The sequence below is a fragment of the Scyliorhinus canicula genome, chromosome 8 (assembly GCF_902713615.1).
Source record: "Scyliorhinus canicula chromosome 8, sScyCan1.1, whole genome shotgun sequence".
In the NCBI taxonomy this organism is placed as follows: domain Eukaryota; kingdom Metazoa; phylum Chordata; class Chondrichthyes; order Carcharhiniformes; family Scyliorhinidae; genus Scyliorhinus; species Scyliorhinus canicula.
Genome location: NC_052153.1, coordinates 39,791,349 through 39,808,656, shown reverse-complemented (window position 1 = coordinate 39,808,656; position 17,308 = coordinate 39,791,349). Strand labels below are relative to the sequence as shown.

At 41.6% G+C, this 17,308-nt stretch overlaps 1 protein-coding gene across 3 annotated transcripts in view; it reads left to right on the top strand.

The window, feature by feature from the left end:
- Positions 1–17,308, top strand: part of LOC119970184 (ephrin type-A receptor 5-like) — a 430,626-nt gene that overhangs the window by 12,574 nt on the left and 400,744 nt on the right. For all 3 annotated transcript variants that reach the window (XM_038804402.1, XM_038804401.1, XM_038804403.1), the window contains exon 2: positions 3,685–3,749. In XM_038804402.1, the coding sequence (XP_038660330.1) occupies positions 3,685–3,749 (65 nt within the window). The remainder of the gene's footprint in view (positions 1–3,684; positions 3,750–17,308) is intronic.

Below are 17,308 nucleotides of genomic sequence, written 5' to 3'. Positions count from 1 at the left end.
AACACATTCCACTGCCTGGTTTAAGGGTGTTCTTTAATTGGGACCCGGAGGGGCGAACATAAATTGGAGGTTTGCACCAGCAAGTGGCTGAAACACCGTTTGTTTGACCACTTTAAACGTCTTTTGTCACAAGATAAAAATTGCATATTTTTTGTGTGTGGGAACAACGTTCATTTTTATTTTTACGGGGACGATTCCAATATGTTATTTCTGGATATATTTATTTATGGTTCTCAGGAGGCCCCCAGTAATTACATTATAGAAGATTGAATACATCAATACACAGTCTGTTCTATAATGTAACTTAAGTGAGCAGTTCAAACATTCCTGTCACTGAAATTGATGTACCACATATTCTCGTTATTTACTCCACTTCAAGAAGATGAGGGGAAAGGGACGATTCTAATGGTAGTGCAGAATCTTCCGAAGCAGTGAATCATGCCCTTCACTGCCTGCCTTCCATGTTGAAGCCGATTGTTGTATCTCTGTACCCGTCACGCATACAGATCCCACACAGAGTCGCCGTTGAACAGCCAGGCGGCTTCTATTAAACACCAACTATTGGCAATGCCGAGGGAGGGGGTTGGCGAAGCAGCTCCAGAACTTTGCTCAGATCGTCGCCTTTCTCGTCAAACATTCGGAAACTGCAAATCGATTGAAGCATTGCTCTTCCCTCTGCAGAAACTCCGGAGTTCCTTGAGATGCGCGTGCACCAGATGGTGCTGTGGTGTGCGACAGAGCATTGTGCATATTAAGAGGGAGTTACATTTAGTTTTGTTATTGTGCACTAATTTTCAACTGGGGAAAAGGATTTGGGAATATCAGCCTGTCTTGTGTGCAATAGTGAAGACTTGTTTAGTGTTTAATTGCTGGTAAAGTCTTGTCAAATAGCCTCATGCTTGACAAGTGGTGCAGGAACAATTCTCCACTCATGCATGATGTATATTTTCAAGTGTATCTCCCAGTGTCAGAAACAGCTCTTACAAATATACTCCTTTGTATCTGCACAACACACAGGTTGTATTACACAACCTGGGCAGAAATGTCTGCTTCTAATCTCGATCTTATCTGGCTTATCCACATCCTGATACTGTATTCCACAGCCACTTGACACTGAATCAGCAGCTGCAGCAGGTTCAGTTCTTTCATGTGGGACTTCAGGCTGCAGAGAAAGATCATCATGTTTATTGCTGTGGAAACTTTGAAGACAAGTTCATGACAATGTCAATTTCTAGGAGTACTGTTCATGTCCAAATTGATGGGCTCTTAATTATTAGCAGGGGTGCAGAAGAAACAATTTCAGAAAATCTGTGAAAGATCAAAATTTGTAAATTAATGTGATTCTGTCATGCAACAGTTTTAAAGACTGTTTAAGAAACAGAAAACAATTATAGTTATTATTAAGGCATGGTCTATTCAATTTGTAATTGTTTATGTAGATAACCTTATGTCACAAAGTGTATACCATTAACATTAAATATATGCATTAACATCCATGCAGCAAAATGCTTGAGAGACATTGTGCAGAGTAACAACTGACTATTGATGGATGTAGACGGGAATGCAAAAGCATTTTAGGGAGCTGCTAAATCAGCCTTTCATAGAAGCATCAAGGTACTAGAATTTTATACATGCGGGTGTTGCCAGAAATAGTCAAAAATCTTCATAAAAATCATTGCATGGTTATTGCACATATAATTCCCTTTCAGTTTAAGTAGGTGCCATAAATAGCACAGAACCAATCGATAAGAAAGCAAGCCAGAGCATGCAGCATACAGTGTAGTATTGGAGGTGGCTTGAGGAAGAGAGCTATTACACATTGAGAGACCGCAAAGGGAAGCAAGGGTGAATTTTGGAAGTAATGTCAATATCAATTATTAGCCCTAGAATACAGCATTAATTATTGAAAATGTACATTTTGTACTTCCTTCACTTTATTATTAAGATATTTAATCCGGTTTGTCTGGTATATTGTTTGTGTTCATAAAGTATGTTTGTGACATTCTCCAGCTGTCCGAAAAATGTATTGTATACTTTTTTGCCTAATGATCTAGTAAGTGAGCTGAGCGCTGATCCCTGTGGTAAAACTATTGCATGATATGACTCCCATTTCATTTATAGTGCTGTTACTGTTTTGACAGTAGCAATGGTGGTGATGAGTTGCTTGTCTCTCAGACACATATTGATGCTTGTCATCAACAACAGACGGATACACAGTTGCTGAACACATATAGCTGGAATGTGAGCCCTTGCTACCTCTAAACATTTCAGATGGTGCAAGATGGTGTAAAGTGTCCTGAATACACATTATCCATACGCCATGCAGTTTTTTACATATGCATTGTATGGTGATTTGTAAGATAAATCAGTTTACAATTTTCAGTGATCAATTTCAATTATTTGCTAACAGCAACACCATCGTCTTGAGGACGATTGCAAACATTTGCAGGTTCTAAAACAAATCTATTCAGGGTCTCTATTGAATAGCAATTGTTAAAGTTGCTTAAAGTAAATGTAAGTGAGGTTACAGAGATATTTTATACTTGAATATATTAAGGTAGCCCATCTTTGAAAAATACATTATTACCGTGAATCCCGTCTAAAGCATCCAAAAATCATTCCTGGTTTCGATTTATACACTGAGTATAAAATGTAAATCGCCATTGGTGTTGTAGGTGGTGGCCATTTTGAAATGCGAAATATAACAACACTGGTAATCCAATGTGACATGTTTTATTGAATTAATTACATCTACAAACATACATTTGATCACAATCAATATTTTCTGCCCAAACTCTAGACATTTTCATGCCATAAAGCAGCTACACCAACTAGTTGTTGCTCTGAAATATTTGCAGGACCTAAGGTTTGAGTTGGCCCACTGAAGTGCATATATACGCATTGCATTTCTGGTGGCAATGCAGGTATTCTGACGATTTTTGAAGACACATTCTAATACATGCTTTTCAAGATCAGGGCAGTGGCTGCTCCCAGTTCTCCTAGCGCTTGGTCTTGGGCCTCTTTTTGGTGGGGGGGGGGGGGGAATTCCTCTTTTTGTTCTATCCTTGCACCAGTTTTGCACTCACAGCAAATTCCTTTGCTGCAGCACACATATTTCATGAGTCCGCATCAGTATGACTTTTGGCTTGAAGCCAACTTTCTACTTCATCCTTTTTGCCAGTTGACCCATTTCTGTGCAGTATGCCCTGTGTGGCAAGTCTTAATCTGCCATGTGTCTTCTTGGCAACCCGCCCCATTTTGCCTGCTTAGACTCATGCGCTGACTTATAAGGTGAGTAAAACATGCATTTCTGAGGTGAAAAATTGAGGCAGACTCCTAATGTGTATACAGCATTTCCTGACAGAAAGGGGAGTTAACCACTATGCTGGTACAGGTCTAAAGATGATACTTGGCACTAAAATGGGTAATCTTGTATGCCAAGCAGACTTGTACGCTGAGATCTACGGTAATTAAAATATTATTAAAATATAATTGTTGCATTGACTGTCGTGAAGTTAAAACTGAATTGTGCAATAAGTGTGCGAGTGGGCTGCTCTTTCCTTAAGGTGAACATTTGATGGTAGATTATTCTTTCTGGGTTTCTCAAGATGTTGGCAGCTGGTTCTGTTTGCAGCTCAGAATTAATCTAAACCTTACTGATTGTTCGGTTATTTGCTTTTACAGTTAATTTACTGGATTCCAGAGCTGTAATGGGAGACCTGGGATGGATAGCCTACCCAAAGAATGGGGTAAGTCTCTCAACACACTGTTTGCCAGAAGCTACATTAGCAAGCAACGTATTACGGGTACATTTCAAGGTCTGAAATTCCCTGGAGTAATTCTGTGCCAACTAAGAAACAAAAATGTACCATAGAGTAATTGTAGGTTGTATTTTTGGACAAGATTTAAACAAACACACAATCTATTACCCAACAAATTAGCTATAAGTCTTTCAGCGTGTCCAGCTCCCCATGATGAAGTTTTGATAGCCATAAAAACCTTTCTGCAACAAATAATGTTGTGCTGAATTGGAAAGGTATCTAAATATTAAAGTTACTTGTTACTGACCCTTTAAAAATAATGATCATGTTCACTGACATACATTAGCTCGCAGCCCACCATAGAACATAGAACATAGAACAGTACAGCACAGAACAGGCCCTTCGGCCCTCGATGTTGTGCCGAGCCATGATCACCCTACTCAAACCCACGTATCCACCCTATACCCGTAACCCAACAACCCAATGTGTATCTGATATTAATTATATTGAGTATTAGACTCAAATTACAACTATATCACTTAATAAACCATTCTTATTCAGAAGGCATACATTCGAAGTTGAGGATGGCAATTCATAGATTTCCTGCTGGCATTACAAAATGAGAGCCGCAACTTTGTTTTTGCAGTGTTTTCCGAGGGTTTGACTTAATTGGGATCCCACAAAGAGCACAGGACTCCAATTTAAATATTTTAATTCCAGATGGAAGCACTGGTTGCTTCTTTCAAGACATTCTTGAAAACTGAGTCAGGAGGCTGTGCGTGATGGGTCAGTGGATAGTAGGTTTCTTCTATAATACTTTCATCTGCCTGTCATGTGAATGGGGCAGTAGACAGATGAGAAGTCTCCAAAACAAAACTGGCAAAATTAATAAAATATTGAGATCTTGAATATAATTGTCGTTGATATTAGAATCTGTATGATTGGAATACGAACAGCTTTCAGGGAGATTCAAACAGAAAGTTCACAAATCCATCAGCTTCTGGAGCAGCAGGTGGCATGTTCAATGCTGCTAAGAGAATACATACCATCTGAAGCGCTTTTAATCTACCTATCAAGCATTTGTTTTTGATTCCAATGTATTGATGGGGCTAATTTCTCATTCCTTGAATTATTGTATTTTCTTTTGCTTTCACTTATCACCACTAAAATCCTACTCTACCTTTCTCACTTTGAGATTTTACTGACTTTTTCCATACCCTAGCACACACAATTTCCAACTCACTCAGAACAGTTAAGGCACCACTTCCTCTCTGCATCAGTATCCTCCTCACCAAGCTCCCCCTTCCCATTTGCTTACTGTACTGACTCCAAGATCTTTGTCCTTGCTGGAAAGACTACAATGGCTTTTCTCAACCTCTCATGAGCACCCCCCCCACCCCCGCATGTAGATGAACATTTTAAATGAATATAGCCTATATGACTAGTGTAAGAGAGAAACTCTTGGATCAATTATGTTCCTCTTGTTCTGGACTACTCTTTCATTTCTTGTTTTCTTGACTTGTTCCTTCAGCAAGCTGGCCATGACAGATCATTTCCAACCACCAGTTTCCTTCACAAGCTATTCTTTCTGGCCTATCTCAGTGATATTTCTTTCAGGCTGTGGCTAATTTTCTAAAACGGGCATGCACCACCGTGAAATCCACCGTGAAATAGGAAAATTCTGATCAAATTTATTTCATGCAGGACCTTTGCAACGAACAATAGCTTCATCCTACCAGTGTGAGTTGAATTCAAACTCAGGCTCCACAGATGGAAGAACTCTGCCAATACTTTGCTACGTATGATTCTCACTGCAGAGGCAATTTTACAATTCCTATCACTATTTCACTGACTTAATATGAAGGCTGTCCATGGCACCTTTGTTTAATTTAAAAATAATCAAATCGTTTATGATCTCTGATGGCAGAAGGGCAGGTAAATACGGTGGTGAATAACGCTTATGGGACACTTGCTTTTATCAATCGAGGCATTAGTTACAAAAGCAGGGAGGTCTTGCTGGAGTTGTATAGCACTTTGCTGAGGCCACAGCTGGTGTACTGTGTGCAATTCTGGTTGGCACATTATAGCAACAATGTGTTTACTGGAGGGGGTGGAGAGGTGATTCACCAGGATGTTTCCTGGGATGGAACATTTAAGTTATGAAGAGAGGTAGGATAGGCTTGGGTTGTTTTCACTGGAGCAGAGAAGACAGAAGGGCGACCTATAGAGTTGTACATGATTATGAGGTGCGTAGACAGGGAGGATAGGAAGCAGCAGATCCCCTTAGTTGAAGGGTCAGTTACGAGGGGACACAAGTTCAAGGTCGGGGGCAGGAGGTTTAGGGGGGATTTGAGGAAAAGCTTTTTTATCCAGAGGGTGGTGACAGTCTGGAATGCACTGCCTGGGAGGGCGTAGAAAGCGGGCTGCCTCACATCCTTTTAAAAAGTACCTGGATGAGCCTTTGGCATGTCATAACATTCAAAGCTGTGGGCTAAGTGTCCAAATGGGATTAGGTAGGCAGGTCAGATGTCTTTCGTGTGTTGGTGCAGACTTGCTGACCGAATGCATTGTATTATTCTGTAATTCTGTGAATTTAACTTGGACTTTATCTGAATTTGCATGTTTGAATTCATCAGAGATCTCCAGGTAAATTTACTTTCAAAAGAGGTCATTTGCAAATCAAATTGTTGAAATAAGGATTGTATGTCTTATGATATATAATGGATTTTGTGTAAAAATGATCAACTGCCATCTGCCAGCATGATTTCTGGAGAGACGAGAGCAAAAACATTGTGGTTTATTGTTTCCCAGAATCAGCTCCCATGGGACAACAATTTTGATGAAATCCAAATAAGATCAATTATTATTTGCCTGTAATTTTCTCATCATTGTTTTCTCATTATATAAGAGCCAGGAGCATTTGACTGGTTATCGTGCATAATTTCTATTCTCAGCTGACTTCTTTGAATATTCACTAAAGTTACAAAAAGGGAAAACAAGATGTCATCCAAATGTGGCCTCAAATTCGGGCTTGCATACATAGACCTATATATTTTCCAGAACACAGAATGTCAAATGCACTGTTTTTAAACCTGCATTTCCCCCTCTGTAGGTAATATGGGTGTCAGAATATAAAATGAAGATGTTGTAATTATGAAAAAGTACATTTTTTTAATAGATTGGTGGCTAGAGAGTTGTATAAAGCAGAAAGCAATGGTGAACATAAGATCACGGTTTGTAACTTGATTGTCAGCATTGTCAGAAGTACACCACTGTCTTGTACTGAGGTTATGTCAGAGCTTTGACAGCCGTGGGGTCAGTTTTGGATTGGGAGGATGACGTGAGGTGGAGGGGGTTAAAGCCCTGAAAGGTGATATTGGTTGAGCAACCCCAGGTGATCCCACCCATGTCTCTGTTTAACCTGGCTGAGTTTGCAGGTGATTTGGAAACTCCTGTGGAGCTGTTGGGTAAGAAATAAAATATTCAAACTGGCTTTAACACACAATATTCAGGCTTTGACACCCAGTGCACAGGTTTCCTCTGAGTTCTGTGGCACTCACTAAGGTCAACCAGTTGAAAGAACAGTAGGCAGTACATGTTCAGTGAAACTGACAGGCTGGGAAGCCTTTAAACAGTGAAATTGAATAGCTGCAGTCTTGACTAGGTTCGAAGCTGGTGCTCACAGCCCTTCTGAGTGTGCTTTCAGTGCTTGACAAGTAATTTCCGACTTATTGGTGATCATTTCACCTGTCTCACATTTCATCCAGATTAATCCGCAGTTCCCCTCTATCAGTCTGCTCCACTGCATGGGAGTAGTGCATGCAGCAAAGCTCCATCTTGGATATTTGATGAGGAACAAAAGGAGCATCATCAACAGCACTCACCAGCAACAGGAGTAATCATAGCAGAAGCACAAAGTTCCATCTGCTCACCATATGCCACTCCAGAACATAAGGGCCATGGATCCAGCTCGCAGGAGGTGAGACCTCCAGGCAGAGGATCCATCCTCAGGACATGTGTGAGCACCAGTACTTGAGAAGGCTCAGGCTTTCATAGCAGGCCAGGGCTGAATCTGTAGGCTACAGAAGCAAGGCCTCTTTTCCAGTGACCAGTTGGGATTATGTTTCCAATGGCCAGTAAAGTGCCTGTAACTAAAGTCCTACCTCCCAACCACCCAACCCCACACCACTCTCCTCACCCTTGAGGCAGTGTGTTCTGGTTTGAGGGTCCACGCTCTTACTAAACGCTTCCTCAGTTATTTTCATTTACACCTGAAAGTTTGAATGGCAGGCCTCTTCCTGCTATCCTTGGGAAGCATTACCTCATTTCTGCCCCGTCAGATCCCACAATAGGACCCTCCAGAAAAAAGTCTGAACGAGACCTGGGGTTCAGCCTTCCAAGATCACCTTACCATTCCTGCCGTTGCTGTAACCTCGGGAATCAATGTATAGTTCAGCCATTCTGATCCCTGCCTGAGACCCTTTAACTACAAATCCTTCTTCTGACAGATACTGTGCTTTATCCTGCCTGACCTTTCTGACTGGCCAGGGCACACGGATATTGTGGCTGAGGTTTTTAAAAATACAGTGCTCAGTTCTTATTTTTCCAATTAAGGGGAAATTTAGTGTGGCCAGTCTACCTACCCTACACATCTTTGGGTTTGTGGGGGGCAGCACGGTGTCGCAGTGGTTAGCACTGTTGCTTCACGGGAACCAGGGGTTAGATGCAGGCTCCGGGTCACTGTACATGCGAAGATTGCACATCCTCCCCGTGTCTGCGTGGGTCTCACCCCCACAGTCCAAAGATGTGCAGGGTAGGTGGATTGGTCATGTTAAATAATAAATAAATAATCTTTGTATTGTCACAAGTAGGCTTACATTAAGACTGCAATTAAGTTACTGTGAAAAGTCCCTAGTCGTCACATTCCGGCGCCTGTTCAGGTACACAGAGGGAGAATTCAGAATTCTGAGCTGGTATGGGAATTGAACCTGCGCTGCTGGCCTTGTTCTGCATCACAAACCAGCTGTCTAGCCCACTGAGCTAAACCAGCCCTGAATTGTCCCTTAATTGGAAAAAAAAATAATTGGGTACTCTAAATTTAAAAAAAACTTTGGGGTTGTGGGGGTGAGACCCACACAGACTGGGGGAGAAAACCCCACACGGACAGTGACCTGGGACCGGGATCGAACCTTGGTGCTGTCAGGCAACAGTGCTAACCACTGCGCTACTGTGCTGACCACTGTGGCTGAGTTAAATAGCCATGGCAAAGTGCTCTTCGATTACAAATGGATCCCCTACCCATCGCCAGCCTTTGGGCTGCAAATGGTTAAATTAAGGTCAACATTCACCCATTATTTGTAACAATCTCGCAATCGATGGAACCTGTGCTTTGTAAACATTATACATTTACATATTATGTATAAAGTATTTACCTTTCAAGTTTAAATATTTTCAAAAGCCTTCGTACAATTAATTACTCATCCTTAAAGTACAGGGATTTTTTTAGGTATGTGGGTACACATGCCGCTGTGCCAATTGTCACTTTTGCATAAATCTGGATTAGTAGCTTGTTCTGAGATGTCAATTGCAGAGCAGCTAATATTCTATGCTATAAAAATTCCGCACAATAGTGAGACTTAACACCAGTGACAGCTCCGGGTTTGAGTTCAACACCAAAATCAATGTTTTGGAACGTTGAGAATGGGAGTTGATAATTCACTTTATTGACCGAGGATGCAATTTTAGCTCTATCTTCTTACTTCCAGTTTTTTGTTGCTTCTTTGTAATCTCTTAATATCCTTCCTTGTCAAGTAATTATCCAAGTTCCTGTTGCACACTTCAAATTGACATTGTGTTATTTGGGGGAAGGGGATGCTCTCAATTCTGTGCATGAAGCATAATTTTCTGGAATTAACCTTTAACTATCTTGAGTTCTAATTTAAAGAGTTTAGCCCTGCCCTGATTTTCAGGATGAGATGTTGATGGTGGAGTTGGTGATTTGTCAGCAGGGTGTGGCTATTTTTAAGGGGGAGCTGTTTATATGGGGAGAAAAAGGGGATGTTGTACACATTTAAGTAGGCGTGGTTAGATTTTCTTATTGGAGTGGATAAGGTATCCTGTGACTGTCATTTAGACAAAGCCTCAGCAAGGCGAAGCAACCAGATTAGATTGATGTGCTTTCCTACTTCTGCTGCTACTGACTCTTCAACTCCTTCATAAACAAAACAACATACTTGTGTGTTAACCAATCTCTTGTGTTTTGTGAGGGCCTTGAGAAGGGCGATCAGGAGGGGGATGAAGGCAGCATGGAGGTGGAGAGGAGAGAGGATGGAGGTGGAGGAGATTGGAAGATGGAGGGGAGATTGCAGGGAGCTTGCAGCAGCATGCAAGAGTGGGAAGATTATAGGGGTTTGGTGGCCATGTAGAGGGGGAGATCACATGCAGCACGGAGGAGACTATATGAAGGAGGAAGGACGGGTGCGGTGGGGAGCTGGTATAGAACCTTCGGGCAGATGGTGATCATGTGGTGGGAAGCAAGTTAGCATGTTTAGTTGGAGGAGAGTCAATTTCTATTTCTCTGGGCTGAGAAGCAATGCTATCTTCTCAATTACTTTATGGAACTAATACTGCCTGCATCTTCCTTTGACCTGCCGATTTCCTGAGGCCTGGGAAACCTGCCCAAAATAGATAGAAATGGAGAACATCCAACTGTCAACCTGTCTCCTGATAGTGGAATGGTCACCACTCTCTACCCTCCAACCCACTTCCTGAGAGCAAATTGGTCATTGGGGGTCAACACCCAGCAACAACACCCCAAACCCAACACTGGGAGTGAGCATGTTGTACACTGGTTTCAAATTGTTCACATTTTAGCTTCTCTGCTGACCTAAATGCAGGCTGAAAAATACTATTCGTTCTTACATCTGTGCACTCTTTTAATTCTGCTCATCATTGGCAATGTATTTAAAATAATTTTCACATATGCTCTCTTGTGAGAAAAGGTGTGTGTGTGTTCAAGTAGCTGAAAGGATATTTAAATCATGAAAGTGGATAAATGATCCGACTGCATCCAAGTTCCTGTCTTGCTCTCATGTATGTTGGGCATTCCTCTAGGAATCAGATTGTTACTCGTTTGTAGTATCTGCTGTTTTTTTATCTTACTGGCTAGAAGGGAACAGTTACATCCTGTGAATCTTCCTCACACTTGCTGTTTATATTGTAAGCCAATTAATCATAGAGTCATCACTGTGGTTATAAATCTGTTGATAGCAGCTTGAGGATTGCATTCCTGATGTCAGAACCCTCATGGGATTTCCCAATTTAAATCATAAAAACATCTGAAGTCCTTAGAGGTCCTGTCGATTACATTACCCATATGGTCAAAGTCCCAAGAAATTAAATCATTTGCTTTATGTAAATCTATGACAAACAATGAGTAAAAAATCTGACAGTAAAAAACATTATTATTCAATGTGCAATGTTTTAATAATCGATCAGAGGCCGGTACAAAATCATTTGTGCATTTTCACTAGCTTTTTCCTGGTAGACATCGTCCAGGAATTAATTGCAGAGGTGGAAACAACACAAAATGTGGCCACAAAAAGCATTAGAGGTAAGAATGAAATAACCAAAGCTTTGTATGTGAAGAACTGAAATTCTTGCAAGAAGTGCATAATGCAATATAACACATGTTAGTGAATTAAACCCAGGCTTCTCTTTTGGGTAGAAGTTAATGGGTGCAATTTTCACAAATTTGCATAGCATGTTGGATCAGATGAGATAAGCTGTGTGAAACTCCTTAGCTTGCTCAGGTACTCACTGAGGTACTAACCTCAGTGGAAATATAGGCTCTTTGTCTAAAAGCCTTAAATGTAAAAAGGATTCCCATATCATTATCATGCTCATATTGACCCTTGTTGAGAATTAAAGCAAAAAAAGGTCTCTTATCACCTGAGTTAATAAATGTACTGTAATGAATTTCACTGAGCAGTTACTTCATTTAGAAGCTTTTATATATTGAGTTTCATTCATCAGACTAATGAAAGATCTATTATAAGAAACATACCCTCTCATTTTTTTTCTGTAGTGAGCAGTCATTTAAGTGCATGGGCCCTTTACAATTTTTGAACCATTGCATGGGTGGCGACTTAAAGGGGCCAGTTTGTGCACGGGAACCTTTGGTGCTTAGTTGCATGGCTGCACAGCCGAGTATATGCACAATGTAAGAAAGTCAAATGTAAATTTCTTCAAGATTTTAAAATTGGACTGACAGATCAATTAGAGTTGAAGTGGTGTCTTGATGTAACAGCACAAACCCTGTTCTGTGGCAGTGCACAGGAGATGTGATGCTCACCTTCTGCCTTTATCCACCAATTTTCATCCCCATTAACACTGATTGCCTGAGTGTATTAACTCTTTATTGGTTGAAGGTTCCACAGTAGCTGGTTGCCCTCTTGTATCTCATCTAATTATTTGCTGGTATGTGATTTGAGGCAGTGATCGTTGGTGAACTACTCAACTACATGATGCATCACAGCAAATCCCTGAACATGTTCCCAATTAATATTTGCACACGCACACTTCCAGTGACTGGACAATGATCGAGAGTGGAAGATCGAGGTGTTTCCTTCACCCCTAACCTGGGGCAGTTTATCACTGCTTGGCTGAGATTATCTAATGCAAATCCAAGATTCCCTGATTTACAAGGTTTTTGGTCACCAAGATATTTGACATGTTATTCTCATCACATTTAACCTAAACAAATGACTGTGAACGTACACATTTGGAGAGTGTGCATTCTCTCTCTCTTGATCCTTCGAGAGGGCTTAAGTGGGTCAGTGCAGACTCGATGGGCCGGATGGCCTCCTTATGCACTGTATGTTCTATGTGATCCATTTAACCAGCCACAGAGAGGTTAGATGAGGGTAGGCTGAACCACATTATATGCACCATCATGTATACATAAAAGCAGTGCGTTGTTCATATGCTTCCTGAGTTACTTGGAGTTGAATGGAAAAAATCCAACTCCCCCCAGTGACAAACCTAATCTTCCCAGGTTCCATTTCTGAATCAGACTAGCTGCTCAATCAGAATCATTGCCATGCGTTACTGTAGATGTACAAGGGCTCAGGCAGCAATTTACCAAGTGTGACAGTCTAGTTTTTTTTCCTTTTCTCTGTCATTTGACCATAAAAATAATTCACATACCTCTCTTCCCAGTTCCACTACACCCTCCCACCCCCAAACACCCTTCAGAATACACTCACACGACTGATTTATTGGAGAAGCTGCAAATTATAATTTTAGTTGCCAATAACATAGCCTGAATTTGGGAAGCCAACACCTGGATGAGTTCCAGGTCCTGATGTCACACACAAGCTGCGCTTCTTTTGCAAATTCTTTAAAAAAAAAATCTAAATAGACAAATTGGGCAGCAACAAGCTTGTTACCCAGTTAGCGGCACAAAGCTCTGCCAGGAGGCAAGAGCTGCCTGCCTGTGTCATCGGCAGAGGCAGGTGGCAGCCATGTTGGGGGCTGCTGCTGCCTTGTCAAGTAGGGCAAGCAGATCCCTAGAGGACCATCTGCATCCATCGTGATAAAGTGGATCGCACAGGGTAGGTTATGGTAGGGCACTAAATCTGGCACGAAGCGGGTGCAGGAAAGTTTATTCTTAAATAAATAGGAACAAACTTTCTGATGGCCCTGCATAGATCCCATAGAATCCTTACAGTGCAGAAGGAGACCATTTGGCCCATCGAGACTGCATGGACCCCCACCCCACCAAAAGTGCACTCTACCTAGGCCTATGTCCCAGCCCTATTCGTGTAATCCCATGCATTAATCATGGCCAAACCACCTAACCACATTTTTGGTCACTAAAGGGCAATTCAGCATGGCCAATTCTTCTAACCGGAACATCTTTGTACTGTGGGAGGAAACCCACACAGACATGGGGGAATGTGCAAACTCCACACAGACAGTCACTCAAAGCCAGAACCGAATCAGGGGCCTTGGCGCTGTGAGGCAGCAGTGCTAAACACTGTGCCATTGTGCTGCCCAACAGCTGTGCACTTGCATGAACCAGACTGTGTTCAAGTTTGCTGAATTAATGATTCAAAATTGCAATTGTGAACACACTGGCTCTTGAACAAGTTCGTTGACAAATTTTAGTGGACATTATTTGGCAGTGAGCAGGTTTCCTCCACCCTCAATAGCCCTTAGAAAATTGAAATCTGCCCTGGGGGGAGTTGGAATTCAGAGATGAACTCGTAAATGTCAGGTAGCACTGCACTGGGTTCACACCCTTTGTAGATCTGGCCTGCGGTATTTGTATCACCCTTCTAATGACCACGCCAACTCATTCCATCACAATTACAGTGTACAAGGCTGTGAATAAGATTCAACCCTTGTGCTGGTGGAGGAAAGTGATTCACTGCTAATATCCATGGGGGAAGTGATTATCTGGTCATGTTATTGGCTAGCCCAAAGTAATATAAATACTGAAATTTGCCACTCTGTGTACAGAAGGTGCACAAAGATGGTTAGCATTCAGTTTAGATGTCGCTGACTATTGTAGAGAGGTAAATGCCACCGTAATGAAATTATTACTTTTTTATTGCATGTCACAATTTTAGTCCCCCAATTGCCATTAGAGAATTATATAAATGAGCCGACTGTTATCTGATGAGGTCAGGTCTTCTGTGTGAACTGAGCCAATATTGGGAGGGACTGTGTTATTGACCATCGGTACACAATAAACATGTCCAGAATGGGAAATGTTTTTGCTGATATTTTGCATCCTGTGGTCCCCACAGCATCCTTTTGTTATTAGTTTTGCACAAGCAATGTTGCGACGGAGGATAATCATATGTAGTTGATACTCCGTAAGATTATTTGTATATATTTTTGATGACATCTTCTTCAAGTGCTCAGATGGTTAATGTGGCCACATCCTGTGGGAAATGTTTTAGCAGCACCCAAGCTATTGTCAAATTTGAAAAGGGCAGTCTTACACTGAGATTCGGGTACATCCACACACAGGGTTGACATCTTTGGATCTATTTCCACAGAATTCAACCTGAACTGTGAAGAATCACAATGGGTTTCAACAACGATAAGATTGATAAAGGTACTGTGCATTGGTGCAGAGTAACCTGGAAAAATATAGAACTTAGTCTAAATCCACATTTGGAAGCTTTGGCCGAGTGGGGTTGTTTTTCTTTTGTAGCTTGTGTGCTTCAATGCAGGCCAGTCTTGAATTGATTCTGCACAGTTTCAATTTTTGTAATTAGTTTCTCATGTTTCGATTTGAGTTGGTGGCCAACCAATTTTTGATAGATTTATCAGCAAAATACACTATCCCTGTTGGTTTCTTGAAAATACTAGAACCATATTGCACTAAATGATTTGGTACAAGTACATTTTTATTTAATTTTTATACGGTTATTTGGGGAGGTTTTTTTTGGCATTGTGAGTTTACTTTTCTCTGCAACCTGCCTCATGCCCTCGGGTGAGATGACAACCACTGAGCCTATTCCCAGGCTGCTGCCAACACCAGTCACTGGACAGCAAAGTGACACTCTCCGCCCTTTTGAGTTTCCATCACCATTTAGGAAGATGCCAAAACCACAACTCAGCAGCTCAAACCCGTCACAGCTCAGAATTGAAAAGTTGAGAACAGGACTGAAATTTGTGTCCACCCATCCAACATGATGCTGTGTGTTATCGTGCCAAATCTACATAATGCCAGATCAATGTCACTGAAATAAAAGAGAGATGTTAAAAATGTGATCAATATAAGTACTGATTGGTTGGAAAATGCCAGTGCGGTGCTTAGTTCTGTCATTCAAATGAGATGTTAACCCATGTCCCTGGCTGTCGTCTTCAGCAGATGCAAAACATCCCATGGGAATGTTCAAAACTGAGAATGCAGTTATCCTCATGCCCTGACCAATATTTATCCCATAGATACCATCACTAAAATGCTGATTAATCTGTACCTCATTGCTATTTGTGAAATTTTGCTGTGTGTAAATTGGTTGCCTTATTTCCCGTCTGCAATAGCGATTTACATGTCAATGTACTTCATCGACCGGAATGTGCTTTGCAATGTCCTAAGGCTGGAAAAGGCACTATATAAATGTAAATTCCTTCCCAACTTTGGCGATTTCTTATTCAAATACCAAAAATGAAAACTTGTAGGATGTTTTAATAAGATGCTGGTCAATGAATCTGAGGTAGACGTGCTTGTAAGTCTTACCTTGTGTAATTGTGACGGTCAATTAATTTTTGGCTCATGAAGTGGAGGTTTTCTTTTGCTGCAGGGAAAACGCAGCATGGTGGAGTCCTCAAATACATTAACTGCCTCTGGTTCATGTCCCATCCTGATGAAAGATTTGGGCAGATTTACTGATTACACAGTAGAAAGTGCATGATAATGGGGTATTATTGGTTTAAGGCCGATGGGTCGTGCTGAGCAGCTGGATGTGTGTCTGGGTCCCGGAGTGCAGCATTTGAAAGACATTAATAAAGCAGAGGCTGAATGAGACTGATCGTGTACTATTCTAATGGCTGCCACAGTAGTATGAGTGGTAATTGCATCTCACTTTACTGAGCCAAATATATCAACAAGCTGATTCTCCAAAGGCAGCTGCAAGATTAAGTAGAAACACAGTCTTATTACCGTAGCTTTCAGATTTATTAGACCTAAAAGGGGATGGAAGAAGCAAAAGATGCTTGCACTGCATTAGTCAAGGGGAGGATGGTGGACATTTAAGCTTGTCCTTTGCCTGCATTAAGGAAGTTGTGTGGCAGCAATCCCACTTTCCCTGCCGCCAGGGGAAATGCCTTTTCCTGCACCCTGTGGGCTAATTCTCAAAACCTGCACAGCCTGGCGACATTGCCAGCAAGAGGCCCAAACCATCTTCGTGATCGAGCCTCATTTGACACGTTCCACTGTTGAATTACCAGCGTGTTCCAAGGATTGACATGCAGCTCACTAATTCGGGGATGTCTCCCTGTGGTGGCTGAAAGGGCTGCCACCGGTTAGGTTTCTTGCTCTTGGGTTTCAGAGAGTTCCCCACTTTAAAAGCTGTCAAAGCACCTGCTTTCTCTATTAGAGTTTAACATGAAAGCTCAACCCCCCTTCCCAGAGTCCCCAGCTGACAGTCTAGCTCATGATATTGGGTAATTATATAGACAAGTTATTTGAAGTAACATTTTAACTTAGTGATGCAAAATGCAAAGTTAGCTGTTGGAGTACAAACATTTATCCAAATGAGCTACCATGTCCAAGCTGAAAGTTTGCAGTTTTGGACAGTTAAACATTATGTCAGTGCTTCTATATTCCATTTTGAAAGGGGGCACCACATTTCTGCATTCGGGCAGCACGGAAGCACAGTGTTTAGCACTGTTGCTTCACAGCGGCAGGGTCACAGGTTTGATTCCCGGCTTAGGTCACGGTCTGTGTGGATTTTGCACATTCTCCCCGTGTCTGTGTGAGTTTCCTCCGGGTGCTCCAGTTTCCTCCCACAAAGTCTCGAAAGACG